Here is a 16,169-nt window from a genome sequence, read left to right as displayed (position 1 = left end):
GAGGATATGGGGAGGGGGTGGGGTGAGATGTGACAGGGTAAGAGAGTGTCATGGACATATATACACTACCAAATGTAAAATAGATAACTAGTGGGAAGCAGCCGCATAGCACAGGGAGATCAGCTCGGTGCTTTGTGACCACCTAGAGGGGTGGGATGGGGAGGGTGGGAGGGAGGGAGATGCAAGAGGGAAGAGAAATGGGAACATATTGTATATGTATAACTGATTCACTTTGTTATAAAGCAGAAGCTAACACACCATTGTAAGGCAATTATACTTCAATAAAGATGTTTAAAAAAAAAAAAAAAGAAAAAGAGGGGCAGAAATAGCTGTCATGCACATTATTTGGTAATTTTTAAAGAGCAGTTTTACATTTTTTTTAAATTTAATTAATTAATTTATTTATTTATTTATGGCTTTGTTGGGTCTTCGTTTCTGTTCGAGGGCTTTCTCTAGTTGCGGCAAGTGGGGGCCACTCTTCATTGCGGTGCGCGGGCCTCTCACTATCGCGGCCTCTCTTGCTGTGGAGCACAGGCTCCAGATGCGCAGGCTCAGTAATTGTGGCTCACAGGCCTAGCCGCTCCGCGGCATGTGGGATCTTCCCAGACCAGGGCTCGAACCCATGTGCCCTGCATTGACAGGCAGACTCTCAACCACTGTGCCACCAGGGAAGCCCAGTTGTACATTTTTTAAATCCAAATGGATCATATCAAATTTCTGTCTGAATGCCCCACTTCTTGTGTGTGTTTAATGCATATTGAGTGCATTCTAAATGAATCAATAAGTACTCATTTGCTAAATAAATGCTGTCTGAATGAATGAATGTGAGGGGTAAGGGAATGAGTGAATAAACAAGTGACCAGTAAGAATACATTTATTTTTAAGATTTCTGGGAGGGAATTTCTGGGAGATTTCATAACTCTGAAATGTGCACCCAAGATAGTTAAAAAATATTTCCCATAAAAAGCAGGAGAATGCTGAGCAACAACCATAAAGAAGGAAATTTCTACAGGTTTTAGAAAAGATGTGGCTGGAGGTAACTCAAGTTACCAGGAGATGTGATTTACAATACGCAGGTCAGTAAGATGCTGATAAGAAGCAGTTAATGAAAGCCACCAAAATTAATTGATCATTTACTGTATTCCAATTACTGTGTATGCATTATACTTTTAATCTTCATAATCCTATAAATTATTACCTTCATTTTATAAATAAGAAAATGAGCCTTATAGAGGATTATCCAAGAATTCACAATATAATGACCAGGGTTAGTGTCTGACTCTAAAACTTGTTCTTTTCCCAGAATGTAGAGAGTGAAGGAATCTGAACCAATGCCTTAGTCCTCAAGCAATCAGCATAGCAGCATGACGAAGCAATTAATAACAGACACATTGTCTTCAGTTCACTATTCACATTTTACTACATATTTACCCTTGGGTGAGAAATTAGTATTATTACATATGATTTCAGAGATGGGAAACAGAGCCAGAAAAGTTATTTCCCCAAAGTAAAATTAAAACAAAAAACAGAAGGCAGCATTAAATACGTTGTAGCCTCTGTCCACCAGTGCCCTTCTCCCCACCCATCCTGCACACACACATACACTAACAGGCATTTTTCAAGAAAAAACAAGACAAGCACATTAACCAAATTATACACAGAACTCTAAAAGTTAAAAAAAACAAAACAGGGCTTCCCTGGTGGCGCAGTGGTTGAGAGTCTGCCTGTCAATGCAGGGGACACGGGTTCGAGCCCTGGTCTGGGAAGATCCCACATGCCGCGGAGCAACTGGGCCCGTGAGCCACAACTGCTGAGCCTGTGCGTCTGGAGCCTGTGCCCCGCAACGGGAGGGGCCACGATAGTGAAAAGCCCGCGCACCGCGATGAAGAGTGGCCCCCGCTCGCCACAACTAGAGAAAGCCCTCGCACAGAAACGAAGACCCAACGCAGCCAAAAATAAATAAATAAATAAACAAATGTATTAAAAAAAAAAACAAAAAAAACCTTTTTTTTCAAATCATGCCTAATTTGCCTCCCATTGCCTGAGACTCCCTGGTGGAAGAGGAGAAACTGAGCACGCATATTAACTCTTTCAGACTGCAAGGACCATTTAGTTCCTTAGTGCTCCTATGTAGAGGAAATTTCATATTGTAAAGCATTTGATTATCTAAAACACTCCACTTACATGGTAACTAGCCTTATCATGATGATCATTTTGAAATGTATAGAAATATCGAATCACTATGAAACAAACAAGTACTAGGGATGTAATGTACAATGTGATAAATATAATTAGCACTGCTGTGTGTTACATATGAAAGTTGTTAAGAGAGTAAATCCTAAGAGTTCTCATCGCAAGGAAAAATTATTTTTTTCTATTTCTTTAATTCTGTATCCATATGAGATGATGGATATTCACTAAACTTATTGTGGTAATAATTTCATGATGTATATAAGTTAAATCATTATGCTGTACACCTTAAACTTATACAGTGCTGTATGTCCATTATATCTCAAAAAAACTGGAGGAAAAAATAATGAAAAAATCAATCAATCAATCACTCCAGTTACCAGGATGTCCACACATCTATAGCACAGTGATAACTGACTCATAATGATGACATTGAGGCACTGAAACACAAAGGAGAGTCTTTGGGACTATCAAAGACTGATTAACAAAATGAAAATTGTTTAACTCTTAAGGGTACTTTACTGAACTTCACCTACTCACAAATTGATACTGCATATGTTTTATTTAGACTGTTTATTTAGACTGATTCACTGGAACTAATTTTTACCTTTTCAGATAAAAAAAACAATCCGCTATGTTCTCCAATACATTAGGAAATGTTTTGGTAGCCACCCATTACTCTAAATCCCATAGGCTCTCATACTCAAGAAGCAATGTACCAAGTCTGAGCCATGGAAACTTTATTGTGTAACAACTAGGGCCCATAAATAATGCATTGAATGATGTAACTGAATGTTCTTATTTTTCAAGTATTAGTTCTAACTTTTAAAACATAATGTATATAGTAATCAAGAAGCTAGATCTGAGTTTCTCAAAGACCAACTAGTTACCAGTCATCAGTCTGGTAGATGGGGACCTGCGGTACCAATCATCTATTCTATGAGAAAGAATAGTGAAAGAACAGGACGCAGATATATATTAAATAAGCTTAACATCAGATTTCTGTCCAATACAGGAAGGCTAGAAATGCCTTTGAGTATTACAATCTGCCCCCATTTGACATTCACTCTCATTATTTCCCAAGACATAACCCTAACCCTCCTCCATTAAATTGCCCCCTAACAGCTCAAACTCGATCTGACATATAGGCCTTTTAATATACAATAAATACTTTCACCATTTTATACCTCTCCAAGTCATACTCATCCTCTCAGTTTAGGCTACAAATTCATCATCTCCAACCTCAGCTGGGCCCTCAAAAAACAGCCAGTAATATGTTCCAAGTCATACTAATCCTCTCAGTTTAGACTACAAATTCATTATTGTCACCCTCAGCTGGACCCTCAAAAAATACCCAATAATACATTAACATGTTCCTGTTCAGTTTTCTCCCCCATTCCTTAAATCAATAATTTCTAACTTTACCACTTTTCTCAAGGACTCTAACCCTCCAGTAACATAATTATGTCTATAATGATATCTGAAGGATAGATATGTGGATGTGCTGGTTTGTAGAGATTTTTAATACAATGTTTGGTAACACAAGGTTTCTTATGCACTGAAATAATAATGAACAGAAAAGCATGGTAGAGATACTGTCTCTGCATAGTATAAAAACATTTATAAGTGGCAGCACATATGCTCCCCCAAATAGATACTATGTCTATGGGCATGATCTGATAATCATAATAACCAAAGTTAAAGATAACTGGCAAAAAATCTAACGATTATTGTGAAGCTCCAATAAAATACCCAATAAGGGAGTATTTTTAAAATCTTAAAGCATTCTAAAACAAATGCTTTAACTGTCTTTATACTTATTTGTGTCTGAAAAATATCTACAAACAAAACAGTTACAATAATCAACTAAAATATGACAGCACAAAATCACTGTAGCCTGCAGAGCATTACCAGATACACCATAATCTACACAAGAATTTATGCAATCATTTATTCATTATCTTAACAAACATTTATTGAGTGCCTTTATAAATCAGACTTTTGCTAGGCATGGGCATACATAGATCTCTGTCTTAAGGAGGCAGAATAAACCAAAATCACCTGTCAACACAGTAAGTCCCATTATTCAGGTCTGAGCAATAACTTAGTATTCTATAGAGAAGATATGAAGCAACAGAAAACAGGACAGATGTGTCTGGATATGTGTGTGTCTGTGTTTGTGTGTGCACAAAACTAATCAGGAAAACCATGCTCTCCCAATATTAAGTTGAAGGGTCCATGCATGAAGAAGCAGAGGTATAAAGCAGCAAGGAATGGAAGCATTTTTTTAGAACATTTTAAGTTTCTCCACTGGGCACAGCAGACTCATACGTCACAAATATAGTACGGTGAATGGAAAAGGAGTCAAGTGGATTCAAGGACTTGCAACTAAGGTAACCTACCTCAGGACTTCCACACAGACAGCCTCCTCTCATAATAGGTTGGTTCTAGAGTTCTCTGCAAATTCAAATTTCTTCTAATGTTGGATCACCATTTATTTGGAGACTTCAACTAGACCCCTACCCACCTTAGCCACTGAATGAGAGAAAGACTAATTGGCTAAGGATGTAGAGTTTAGCAACCATTGTTATATTTGTCATATTTTGGTAGGGTTTGAGAGGTGGTTCTATAATCTGATATCTGAACCTCCTATTGCTTCCTTTCTAGGCAAAAAAATTCTCCATCTAGATGTTTCTTTCTCTCTTCACCTTTTTTAAAAAAATTAATTGGCACGAGAACAAGTCATTGCTTCAAAATGAACCACTTGATGGCACATTTGTGAAATGTCATGTCAATCTTGCTCTAAAAAACACAGATATGGATAATAATGTCAGATTGACCATCACAACAGCCCTTCTTCTCCCTTCTCTATCAGACCCAACATTTTTGAATAGCTGTTTCTTTATTTTGAGTAAAGAGGCCACAGGAAACATACAGCAATGACTTGTGACCTACTAAACATAAACTTAGGGGAGAATCCTCAGGAAAAATGGGAAGAGTCCACAAATAATTAAAACTACAAATGGTTAAACCTCAAATATTTTCCAACACAGAGCTAACAAAATTATTTTGAACACGAAGGATACAGCAATAAAGTGTGTCTCCAAGACACCTCCTCTATTCTGTTCCTATTAAGACAATAATTGCCTGGGATACAATCATTCCAAAGGAGCCACTTCCAGGATCATTCTACCCAAAAAATGAGTCTACAGCGCTCACTGAGCCTAGATCAATGATCCTGGAGGTATGGAATTCAGTAACCTTTAAGCACAACTTTGGTGGGCCTAGCAATCACTTGGATTTTTGTTTAAAATACAGAGTCCAGGCCTCTTCCTAGAGTTATTAAACTAGACCCTCTGAACACAACCATACAAAAATCTATGGGATGCAGCAAAAGTAATTCTTACAGGGAAGTTCATAGCAATACAGTCCTTCCTCAAAAAACAAGAAAAATCTCAAATAAACACCATAACTTACCACCTAAAAGAATTCAAAAAAAGAAGAACAAACAAAGCCTAAAGTCAGCAGAAGAAAGGAAATAATAAAGATCAGAGAGGAAATAAATAAAATGGAGATTAAAAAAACAATAGGAAAAAATCAATAAAACCAAGACCTGGTTCTTTGAAAGTATAAACAAAAATGACAAACCTCTGGCCAGACTGACCAAGAAGAAAAGAGAGAGGACCCAAATAAACAAAATAAGAAATGAAAAAGGGGAAATAACAACCAATACCACAGAAATACAAAAAACCATAAGAGAATACTATGAACAATTATATGCCAACAAATATGAACACCTAGAAGAAATGGAAAAGTTTCTAGAAATATACAGCCCAACAAAATTGAATCAAGAAGAAATAGATAATTTGAACAGACCAATCACTAGACGTGAAATAGAATCTGTAATAATAATAATTTAAAAAACTCCCTATAAACAAAAGTTCAGGACCAGATGGCTTCACAGGTGAATTCTATGAAACACACAAAGAAGAACTTATACCAATACTTCTCAAACTCTTCCAAAACATTGAAGAGGAGGGAACACTCCCAAAGATATTCTATGAAGCCACCATCACCCTGATACCAAAACCAGACAAAGACACTACCAAAAAAGAAAATTACAGGCCAATATCTTTGATGAGTATAGATGAAAAAATTCTCAAAAAATATTAGCAACCCAAATCAAACGACATATAAACAACCATACACCACGACCAAGTTGGATTCATCCCAGGTTCACAGGGTTGGTTCAACATACACAAATCAGTTAATGTGATATACCACATCAACAAAAGAAAATACGAAAACCACATGACCATCTCAATAGATACAGAAAAAGCATTTGATAAAATCAACATCTGTTCATGATAAAAACTCTCACCAAAGTGGGTACAGAGGGAACATATCTCAGCATAATAAAACCACATATGACAAACCCACAGCTAAAATAATACTCAACATTGAAAAGCTGGAAGCCTTCCTGCTAAATTCTGGAACAAAACAAGGATGACACTCTCACCACTTCTATTCAACATAGTGGAAGTCCTAGACAGAGCAATCAGACAGGGAAAAGGAATAAAATGTATCCAAATTTGAAGGGAAGAGGTAAAATTGTCATTATATGCAGATGACATGATACGCTATATAGAAAACCATAAAGACTCCACACAAACACTACTAGAACTGACAAATGAATTCAGCAAGGTAGCAGGATACAAGATTAACATACAGAAATCGGTTGCATTCCTTTACACTAACAATGAAATATTGGAAAAGGAATGTAAAAAAATGTATATTTTTTAAGACTTGCATGCAAAAAATCAAATACTTAGGAATAAACCTGATTAAGGAGGTGAAAGACTTGCTGAGAACTATAAAACATTAATAAAGGAAACTGAAGATGATTCGAAGAAATGGAAAGATATGCTCTTGGATGCTCTTGGATTAGAAGAATTGCTATTATTAAAATGGTCATACTATCCAAAGCAATCTACAGATTTAATGTGATCCTTATCAAATTACCCATGACATTCTGTACAGAACTAGAACAAATAATCCTAAAATTTGTATGGAACCATAAAAGACCCAGCATTGTCAAAGCAATCCTGAGGAAAAAAAAAAACAAAGCTGGAGGCATAACCCTCCCAGACTTCAGACAGTACTACTAAGCTACAGGAATCAAAACAGTGTATTATTGGCACAAAAACAGACATATGGATCAATGGAAGCGAATAGAGAGCCCAGAAATAAACCCACACACCTATGGTAAATTAATCTTCAACAAAGGAGGCAAGAATATACACTGGGAAAAAGACAGTCTCTTTGGCAAGTGGTGTTGGGAAAGTTAGCTTCATGTAAATAAATGAAGTTAGAACACACCCTCACACCATATACAAAAATAAACTCAAAATGGCTTAAAGACTTAAAAATAAGACATGACACCATACAACTCCTAGAAGACAACATAGGCAAAACATTTTCTGACATAAATAGTACCAATGTTTTCTTAGGTGAGTCTCCCAAGGCAATAGAAATAAAAGCAAAAAAAACCCAAATGGGACCTAATCAAACTTACAAGCTTTTGCACAGCAAAGGAAACCATAAACAAAACAAAAAGACAATCTACAGAATGGGAGAAAATATTCACAAAAGATGCAACCAACAAGGGATTAATTTCCATAATATACAAACAGCTCATACAACTCAACAACTAAAAAAACAAATAACCCAATCAAAAAATGGGCAGAAGACCTAAACAGTCATTTCTCCAAAGAAGACATACAGATGACCAACAGGCACATGAAAAGATGCTCAACATCGCTATTTATTAGAGAAATGCAAATCAGAACTCCAATGAGATAACACCTCACACCAGTCAGAATGGCCATCATTAAAAATGTCTACAAATAACAAATGCTGGAGAGGGTGTGGAGAAAAGGCAACCTTCCTACACTGTTGGTAGGAATGTAAGTTGGTGCAGCCACTATGGAAAACACTATGGAGTTTCTTCAAAAAACTAAAAATAGAGTTGCCATATGATCCAGCATTCCCACTCCCAGGCATATACACAGATAAAACTATAATTAACAAAAAAAAACTATAATTCAAAAAGATAGGGCTTCCCTGGTGGCGCAGTGGTTGAGAATCCGCCTGCCAATGCAGGGGACACAGGTTCGAGCCCTGGTCTGGGAAGATCCCACATGCTGCAGAGCAACTGGGCCCGTGAGCCACAGTTACTGAGCCTGCGCGTCTGGAGCCTGTGCTCCGCAACAAGAGAGGCCACGATAGTAAGAGGCCCGCGCACCGCGATGAAGAGCGGCCCCCACTTGCCGCAACTGGAGAAAGCCCTCGCACAGAAACGAAGACCCAACACAGCCATAAATAAATAAATAAAATTTAAAAAAAAAAAAAAAAAAAGATACACGCACCCTTATGTTCACAGCAGCACTATTCACAATAGCCAGGACATGGAAACAATCTAACTGTCCATCAGCAGATGAACAGATAAAGAAGATGTGGTACATATATACAATGAAATACTACTCAGCCATAAAAAGGAATGAAATAGCGTCATTTGCAGCAACATGGATGGACCTAGAGATTATCATACTAAGTGAAGTAAGTCAGAAAGAGAAAGACAAATACCATATGATATCACTTATATGTGGAATCTAAAATATGACACAAAGGAACTTATCTACAAAACAGAAGCTGACTCACAGACATAGAGAACAGACATGTGGTTACCAAGGAGGAGGGAGGGAGAGGGAGGGATGGAGGGGGAGTTTGGGGTTAGCAGATGCAAACTAGTATATATAGAATGGATAAATAACAAGGTCCTACTGTATAGCACAGTGAACTATGCTAGGAACCTACATTCTAATGATTTCCTTTAGGTATTTCTTATGTTCACTGAAGTTTGATAACCACTAGCTCAGATGAAGAACTGTTTAATATGCCTCAAATAAAGCCTGTACAGGAAGTGATTTCTCACTGTTCTATTTATAAGAATGTTCACTCTTTCTCAGTTCCCCACAACAGCCACAACAAATCTCCAGCCTTCAAAGAGACTTCCAGCTCCCCTACTTCCTAAATTACTCTAAGCTGGAATTTTCAACTTTATGAGATGCTCATAATTCTAGATATTCAGATCCTGTCCTGAAGTGATATTTGAGGAGCAAGATTTTTTCATTCCATCTCCCAGCAGTGCATTTTTGGTGACAGTAGCCCACTTGCAGACAAACATTTCTCACCTGAGAGAGAACTGGACAGAAAATATAAGCAGACTTATACTGGAGATGGGAGGAGAGTTGTTACATTTACCTAACCTCTTAAAATATAAATAGGCCACTCAAGGAGTTCCAGTAGAAGAATACTTTTCCATCTGCTCTCTTTTTAACACAACTTCATTCTGAAGTTTTGCTTCAGATGGCAGGTGTAAGTAAAATTCAAACAGGTTTGCATACTTGAAAGTATCTCTTACAGGCTGGGTACGAAATCTAAATATTTTATTTGAACCAAATATAACACAGAAAAAAAATCAAACAAAAAAAGAAATAATATAATTGGATAATTAAATAAGAACATCCATTCATTTATTCTGAGCATTTTATTGAAAATCCACTGAGTATCAGGTACCATGCTAAATACAAGATAAACATAAGAGTATCAAGATTAGAGAAAGAAATTAAACAGAGGAACTTTGAATTTTGACCTAATCACTGGTTCATGCATCAAATAAGGGCCTGCAAAAGAAAACCTAGTCAGCCCTTGTAAACGTTCTCCCTACTTATGCCACTTAATTTTTTTTCTTCCTAGATGTGTGTGAAATTCACAGTTACCAATGTCTATATCTAGAGATCACCCACTTATTTTACTATCATATTCAATAAAACATGTAAGTTTGTAAACTTTTACCTTCAGCTCCCTATGATAGAGGCAACAAGATAAAACAAAAGTGAATGAAAACAGCAATGATGATATAGAAGGGAAAAACACATAATAGCACTCAGGTACTCTTCCCACACATCTCAGAAAACTTCAAGGTAGATAAATTATATACTAAAAAGGAATATATAATCACATCACCTCTACCTACAGACTAATAATCACTGATGTCATTTACCATAGTCAAAATTTATCTTTAAAATGAAGGGCTAACAATTGAGCTTGTAGCCAAGCAAGAATAGAGTGCAATACACAAAATGCAGAAGTCATTAGCTGGATAATTCTTGCATCTCACAGCATAAACCTTTGAACACTTGTACAGATTAGTTTGAACACAATGGATGGGGAGCTCTTGAAATTCTCAGGCAAGTGAAATAAGCAGTTTCTCTTTCACCTAATTTTTTTCCTAATTTAAAAGTAATTTGTTGTGAAATACCCATATTCTACCAAATATATATGTTCTAGTATTTTTATAGAATTTATAGTTGTGGTACTTATACTGCCACATAATAGTCAGCAGTTTGATAGAAATGTTTGAATCTACAATGATTATGTATACTTGTGTACACACATGAGGCATAGCCAGGGAGCCAAAAAGGGAGTCCAGTTTTAATTTTTTTAATGGATTGACTGGACGATGCCAACAAAATTAACTCCTTATCAATTTTTTTTAGGTACATGACATCAGTTAACCTATGAACTCTTTTAATAAGGTTACTAGCAAGTAAATTATTGAGAAAAAATGAAATATTTTAGATCATTTGGAGGCATTCAAATTTGATTGAAGTTAATGGATCTCAACTTGAAACTATCATTTATTGAGTTCAAGAAATTTTACAAGGAATATTGCTCCTCTTTCACTACAAATTATAAGGTAGTCATTATTCCTACTTCACAAAATAGAAAACTAAGGCTCTGAGGAGGAAGGAGTTGGCTTTCCCAGGGCCTTACATATATCAAGGGGCTCAGCAGGGAGTTATTCATTTTTTCTGTCAAACTTCAAATCTTTGTTCTTTCAGTTCTGCTGTGTTGTTTCTGATGACTAGGGATGAGTCAGAAAAAAGCAATAGATGGCCATTAAATTCTGATTTCAGATTATAGTATCTAATTTCTACAAAAGTGAAAACACTGAACTACTAGAATACATTTTGTTTGATTTTTAATTTTAATGAATCTATTGCTAAGAACTTTATTACCCATATTGAGCCCCAAATTTTTAAAACTTCAATTAAAACACATAAATTTATCAAATATCTAACCTCAAAACTATATTTTTTCATTATTTACATGTTAGTTACACTCACAATTTCTAAGGTTTTATTTAAGGCTTTACACATCAGAAAGTTCATTTTATTTAATACTAGGAGAGGCTAAATATGTATTTTTTATGGCCTTTCACTTTTTCATAGGCATGTATCAATACAATTTCTTTTCCAAAAATAATGAAACAGTTTTTGGATTTTTGCTACTTGAATTCAAGCTTCCCTTCCTTTTTCTTTCCTCACTGTTCTTTGTTTCTTGGACTATTCCCTATGTAAGTAGCTTTCCTCCCTTTATATGCCATCCTTCCAGTTCTGTTACTTTTCTTCCTGCCATTCTGCTCTCTATAGCTTCTGAGGTCTTCAAAGCCATCTGTAATGTTGTAACAGCTAGTAGTTCTCTGACAAGAAACCTAGGAAAGCCTTGCCCCTGGGTTGGTGTCCTAGAATATCTCCACTGACAGGCTGACATTAGCAAACCCAAAACCAATGTCAAAATGAGAGGAGTCTAAGCAACTCTCATTTATAGACATAAAATGGAAATAAATGAGACCCTAAATTCACCCTTGATGTAAAATCTCCAACTGTTTTTCCATATGTGTTCCCAAGTAAATTATTTCAAAATAAATAACGTAATAAGTGATATATGCATCTTCAGCCAGGTTTTTAGGATTATTTTTATTTTTACGGTTGCACCCCAGAGATTCATAGTGAACAAAACTAACCAAAGTGGATGATAAATAAAACTTCCCCTAGACATCTCTTCAACAATTGGAGTTCTTATATTTTACCTCAATACAGTTTCCTTAGAATAAAGTCTATAATTAAAGAAGTTCCATGAGGTCAAAAAACGGGAAAGTTTTGTTTGGCATTTGTATCACCAGTGCTTTGCACAATACTTGCCACATTGCAGATCCTCAAATATTTTTTAACAACTAGGTGGAATAAATCGTACTTTGATGCCCCTACTTAAGAAAGCAATTTACTTTCCTCAGTTTTAAAACTCATAGTAATATGTCCTTGCTTTTTATTTCATATGCCATTGTGACAGTTTATTGAAAGCTTGACAATACAATATGTCTTCGTAGACTGTCAGAACAGGAAGGGACCCTAAATATAATAACTTACAGATGAGTAGGATCTTAGACAGTAAAAGTAATATGCGCAGTGATATACAAGTATTTAGTTGTCCAAGGCACAATGCATGAGAACGTGGTACCCTGAATTCCAGATTTTTTTCAATTTTATGAATTCAATTTACTTTTATTATTAAAATAGTATGAAAGTATTATAATCTTTATAGCCAAAATCAATGCACCTAAAAGTAACTCTTAAAATATCAAAAAACGGAGTTTGAATATTCCATTGATCAAATTACTAGCTGAATTACTTGGCAATATCCTAGTATTTATTAAATTCACTTCCATTTCCCTACTTGCAACTTATCCTGAATAAAAAACAAATAAATCTCCAGTGATTGAGACAATTCCACGATGAGACCACTAAGAACACAGGGGCTTCCACAGCAATGCAAGTAGGTTTGCAACACTCAAAACAACTAGAAATTTCCATCTAAGAATGCTCTGTTAATGGCTGTTCTCAGAGGTTTTTGGGGTTTTGTTTGTTTGTTTTAAGTTGTTTAGCTCTAATGAAAGGACATTAGATAGCACATAAGTGTTTTCAGAGAAGTTTAGAATGCTGACAATGTAGCAGAACGAATCTACTGGAACTTTTTGAAGCAGTGTTCTAGCTTGCCAAACAAAAGAAAATGGGGGTGGAGAACACAGAAATAAGCCGCTGCTTTGAAACATACTCTCTGTTTTCTTTGTGTTACCAATTCTATTGGTGACATGACGGTTCGCCAATGAGAATTTGTTTATACATGCCTTATGAAGTTGGAATTGTTTACACTATATTCACATGTATGTTTTCAGCATAACAGCTGAAAGACCTTTTTCAAAATAGAAAAGAGGATTTCCCTGGTGGCGCAGTGGATGAGACTCTGCGTTCCCAATGTAGGGGGCCTGGGTTCAATCCCTGGTCAGGGAACTAGATCCCACATTCATGCCACAATTTAGAGTTTGCATGCCACAACTAAGGAGCCGGCGAGCCGCAACTAAGGAGGCTGCCTGCTGCAACTAAGACCTGGCACAACCAAATAAATAAATAAAATTTAAAAAAAGAAACAAAATAGAAAAGAATTATAGCATGGAAAGTACATACAGCTGTTGCATATTTTTGATTATTGCAATTATTTTCAATTTCAAACTTCTTATCCTGAACACCATTATCTGATTACATGCTTTTTATCCAGCAAAGAGTCAGAGTCATTCAAAGTTTACCTTTATAAAAGGTAAAAATCAGAAACTATTTCCTACCTCTTATTTTGGCAGTAAATACTTGAGTTCAGTTTATTTTATCTACTTCTCACATAAGTTGCTGAGAATAGTCTTATGTTAAAGTGGCATTGCTAGAGGCAGTGCCACAACTTTTTAGAAATTTGTAAATTCTGATTCTGAGGCAAAAAGAAAACTCCAGGATTATAAAAACAATTCCCACAAAAAACTAATAATTATCTTTAGTAAAATCATCATATTAGATATGAATCTGTTATACTGAAGAATTAGTATATTGCACAAACGTTGCTTTGGGTACTGACATAAAACTACAGATGCACAGGATTACTGGACTCCTTTTATAAAGGCTTATGTTCAACAATTTGCAACATCAAATAGTTCCTAAGATTATGCTTCCTGGTAAATATTTGCATTAAGAATAGCAAACAGTAGCTAACCCATTCTGAGTTTTGTTTCCTAGGTTATCAATGAAAGAAGTGGCTAAAGGTAAATTGAAGAGGAAATGCACAAAAAAAGGAAGATGACAGAAGAGTAGTTTCATTGCTAAAAGGTCATACTCCATTAATGCAATGGCCACAGGATATTTGTAGGATTGCCTGGTACAATTTCCCAGTCTCTCTGGATCCCATTCTTTCTCAGGTCCGTCCTACCATAAACTATAAGAGTACTTTCAAAAGGGAGACTCAAGAGTAGGCAAACAGGATCAATGTTCCGATTCATTTTGGAAACTTTAAAGAAGTAAAAGTCTCAGAGATGGATAGGTAAAAGTGCTGTCAGTAGTTGAAGTCTTTGTAACCAATCAAGGTGAGAATAAAAGGTGGATGGTGGTTTGACACTGAGTCTCTCTAGGATTCTGTGTGCAATGGAGTGAATTCCTTCAAAACAGAGCTGATACAGTCAAAGACCGAAACAGAGGTCTGGCATTACTGCAAAGAGTAAAAGTCAAGAGTAGCTGAAATGCCTGAGCAGGAATGAGGCAGAAGTGCTCTGGAAAGATGCCTAGAACCAGGGGGAGTCTAGAGTACACCTGGAACTGCTGAAACAGACACCCCTAAATGAGCACAAGTTTAGAGAGAGCTAGGAAGGCATTTATTCATTCAACAGATATTTATGAAGGGCCTAATAAAAGGAAACCATGAAAAAATGAGGGAGAAAGCACTAAAGAATCCAGGGAAAAGAGAGTGAAGGATGAGGTAGGGGTGCAAGAAATATCAGAGAGATTTAGAAAACCAGACACTAGGGTTACTCACAGAAGAAGGTTGAGCCAATAAATGCCTAGTGACTAAGAAAAAAAGTATATGAGGTAGTGAGAAAACAAGAGATAAGAGGTTTCTTCATCAGAAGACAACTCAAAAAAGTATCTGACAACCAGTTCCCAAAGATTTGAAGAAAGGAATGCAACATAGAATGCAGTTAGCCTGCAGAATTCAAAGATGTCAGAGAAGGTCATGCTAAGAGCAAGAGAGTGTGGGAAAAGAGAGGAAGAGTTTCCTGGAAGGGAGTAGGAGTTCCTTTGGGATACTGGAGACCAGAGATGAAAAACATGGAAATGGGAACTGCGGAACACAGTGCCTGGGAAAGTTTGGGGGAAGGAAAACAGGTGGGCATGAAGGAGGACCTAGGGCCGTCAGGGTGACCGCGACGAAGGAGGGTTCAAGGCTGGAGGTGGGCAGACAGACCTCTGAATCAGGAGACCCCGGAGGAGTGAAGTCTTCCTCCTTTCCCGTACTCCAGTGCCCCCTTCACCAGAGCCCAAGGTGCGGGTCTTGCCCCGGCCTTTGGGAACCGTAGGCCGGGCAGAGCAAGGCCCGGCCGCCCCCCAGCGGTGGGGCTCTTCGCACACGCCCCGGCTAGCGTGGCGCCAACTTGCCCGATCCCCTTCCTCTCTCCTGCGCAGCGGCCCTCCTTCCTCTCCCCGCTCACCGAGGGCGCCGTCAGGCGGCTGATGCTCTCGCCCAGAGAGTCCAGGTTGACCCGCCTCCGGCGCTGCGCTCTCCTGGCCCCAGCCGTGGCAGCGGTGGCGCCGGCGGCTGCCGGGGTCGGGGCGGCGGCGGCCGCCGCGCTGGGCTCGGGCGGCCCGGGCGGGCTCCGGCTGCCGTTCCAGCAGAGCCTAGACAAGGGGCACTCCCCCTCCTCCTCGGGGCTGGTCTCCAGGTAGTCGGAGCCCAGGGAGCTGAAGGACTCCGACGAAATCTTCCTTCGAGACATGCTGCTGGCGGCTCTGCGGCGGCCGAAGCGGCGGCGGGGGGAACGCGGCTGGCGGCGGCGGCGGCGTTAGGAGCGTTGGGGCCCCTGGGCGCTGCTGCCGTGCTCGGCTGGGAGTGAGTCCCCGGAGCCGCGGAGCCTCCAGAGCCGACTGCTCATGGCGGGAACTTGGGGCGCCGCGGCACCCTGGGGCCCGCGTTTGGCGGTGGCT

General features: G+C 38.1%; 1 protein-coding gene across 1 annotated transcript in view; it reads right to left on the bottom strand.

Moving 5' to 3' along the window:
* Nucleotides 1–15,961, bottom strand: part of GUCY1A2 (guanylate cyclase 1 soluble subunit alpha 2) — a 428,733-nt gene extending 412,772 nt beyond the window's left edge. The window contains exon 1 of the mRNA XM_057552036.1: nucleotides 15,677–15,961. Within this exon, the coding sequence (XP_057408019.1) occupies nucleotides 15,677–15,961 (285 nt within the window). The remainder of the gene's footprint in view (nucleotides 1–15,676) is intronic.
* Nucleotides 15,962–16,169: the final 208 nt, after the last annotated feature.

Source organism: Balaenoptera acutorostrata, chromosome 9, assembly GCF_949987535.1.
Source record: "Balaenoptera acutorostrata chromosome 9, mBalAcu1.1, whole genome shotgun sequence".
NCBI lineage: Eukaryota > Metazoa > Chordata > Mammalia > Artiodactyla > Balaenopteridae > Balaenoptera > Balaenoptera acutorostrata.
This window is presented reverse-complemented; position numbering and strand designations above follow the sequence as displayed.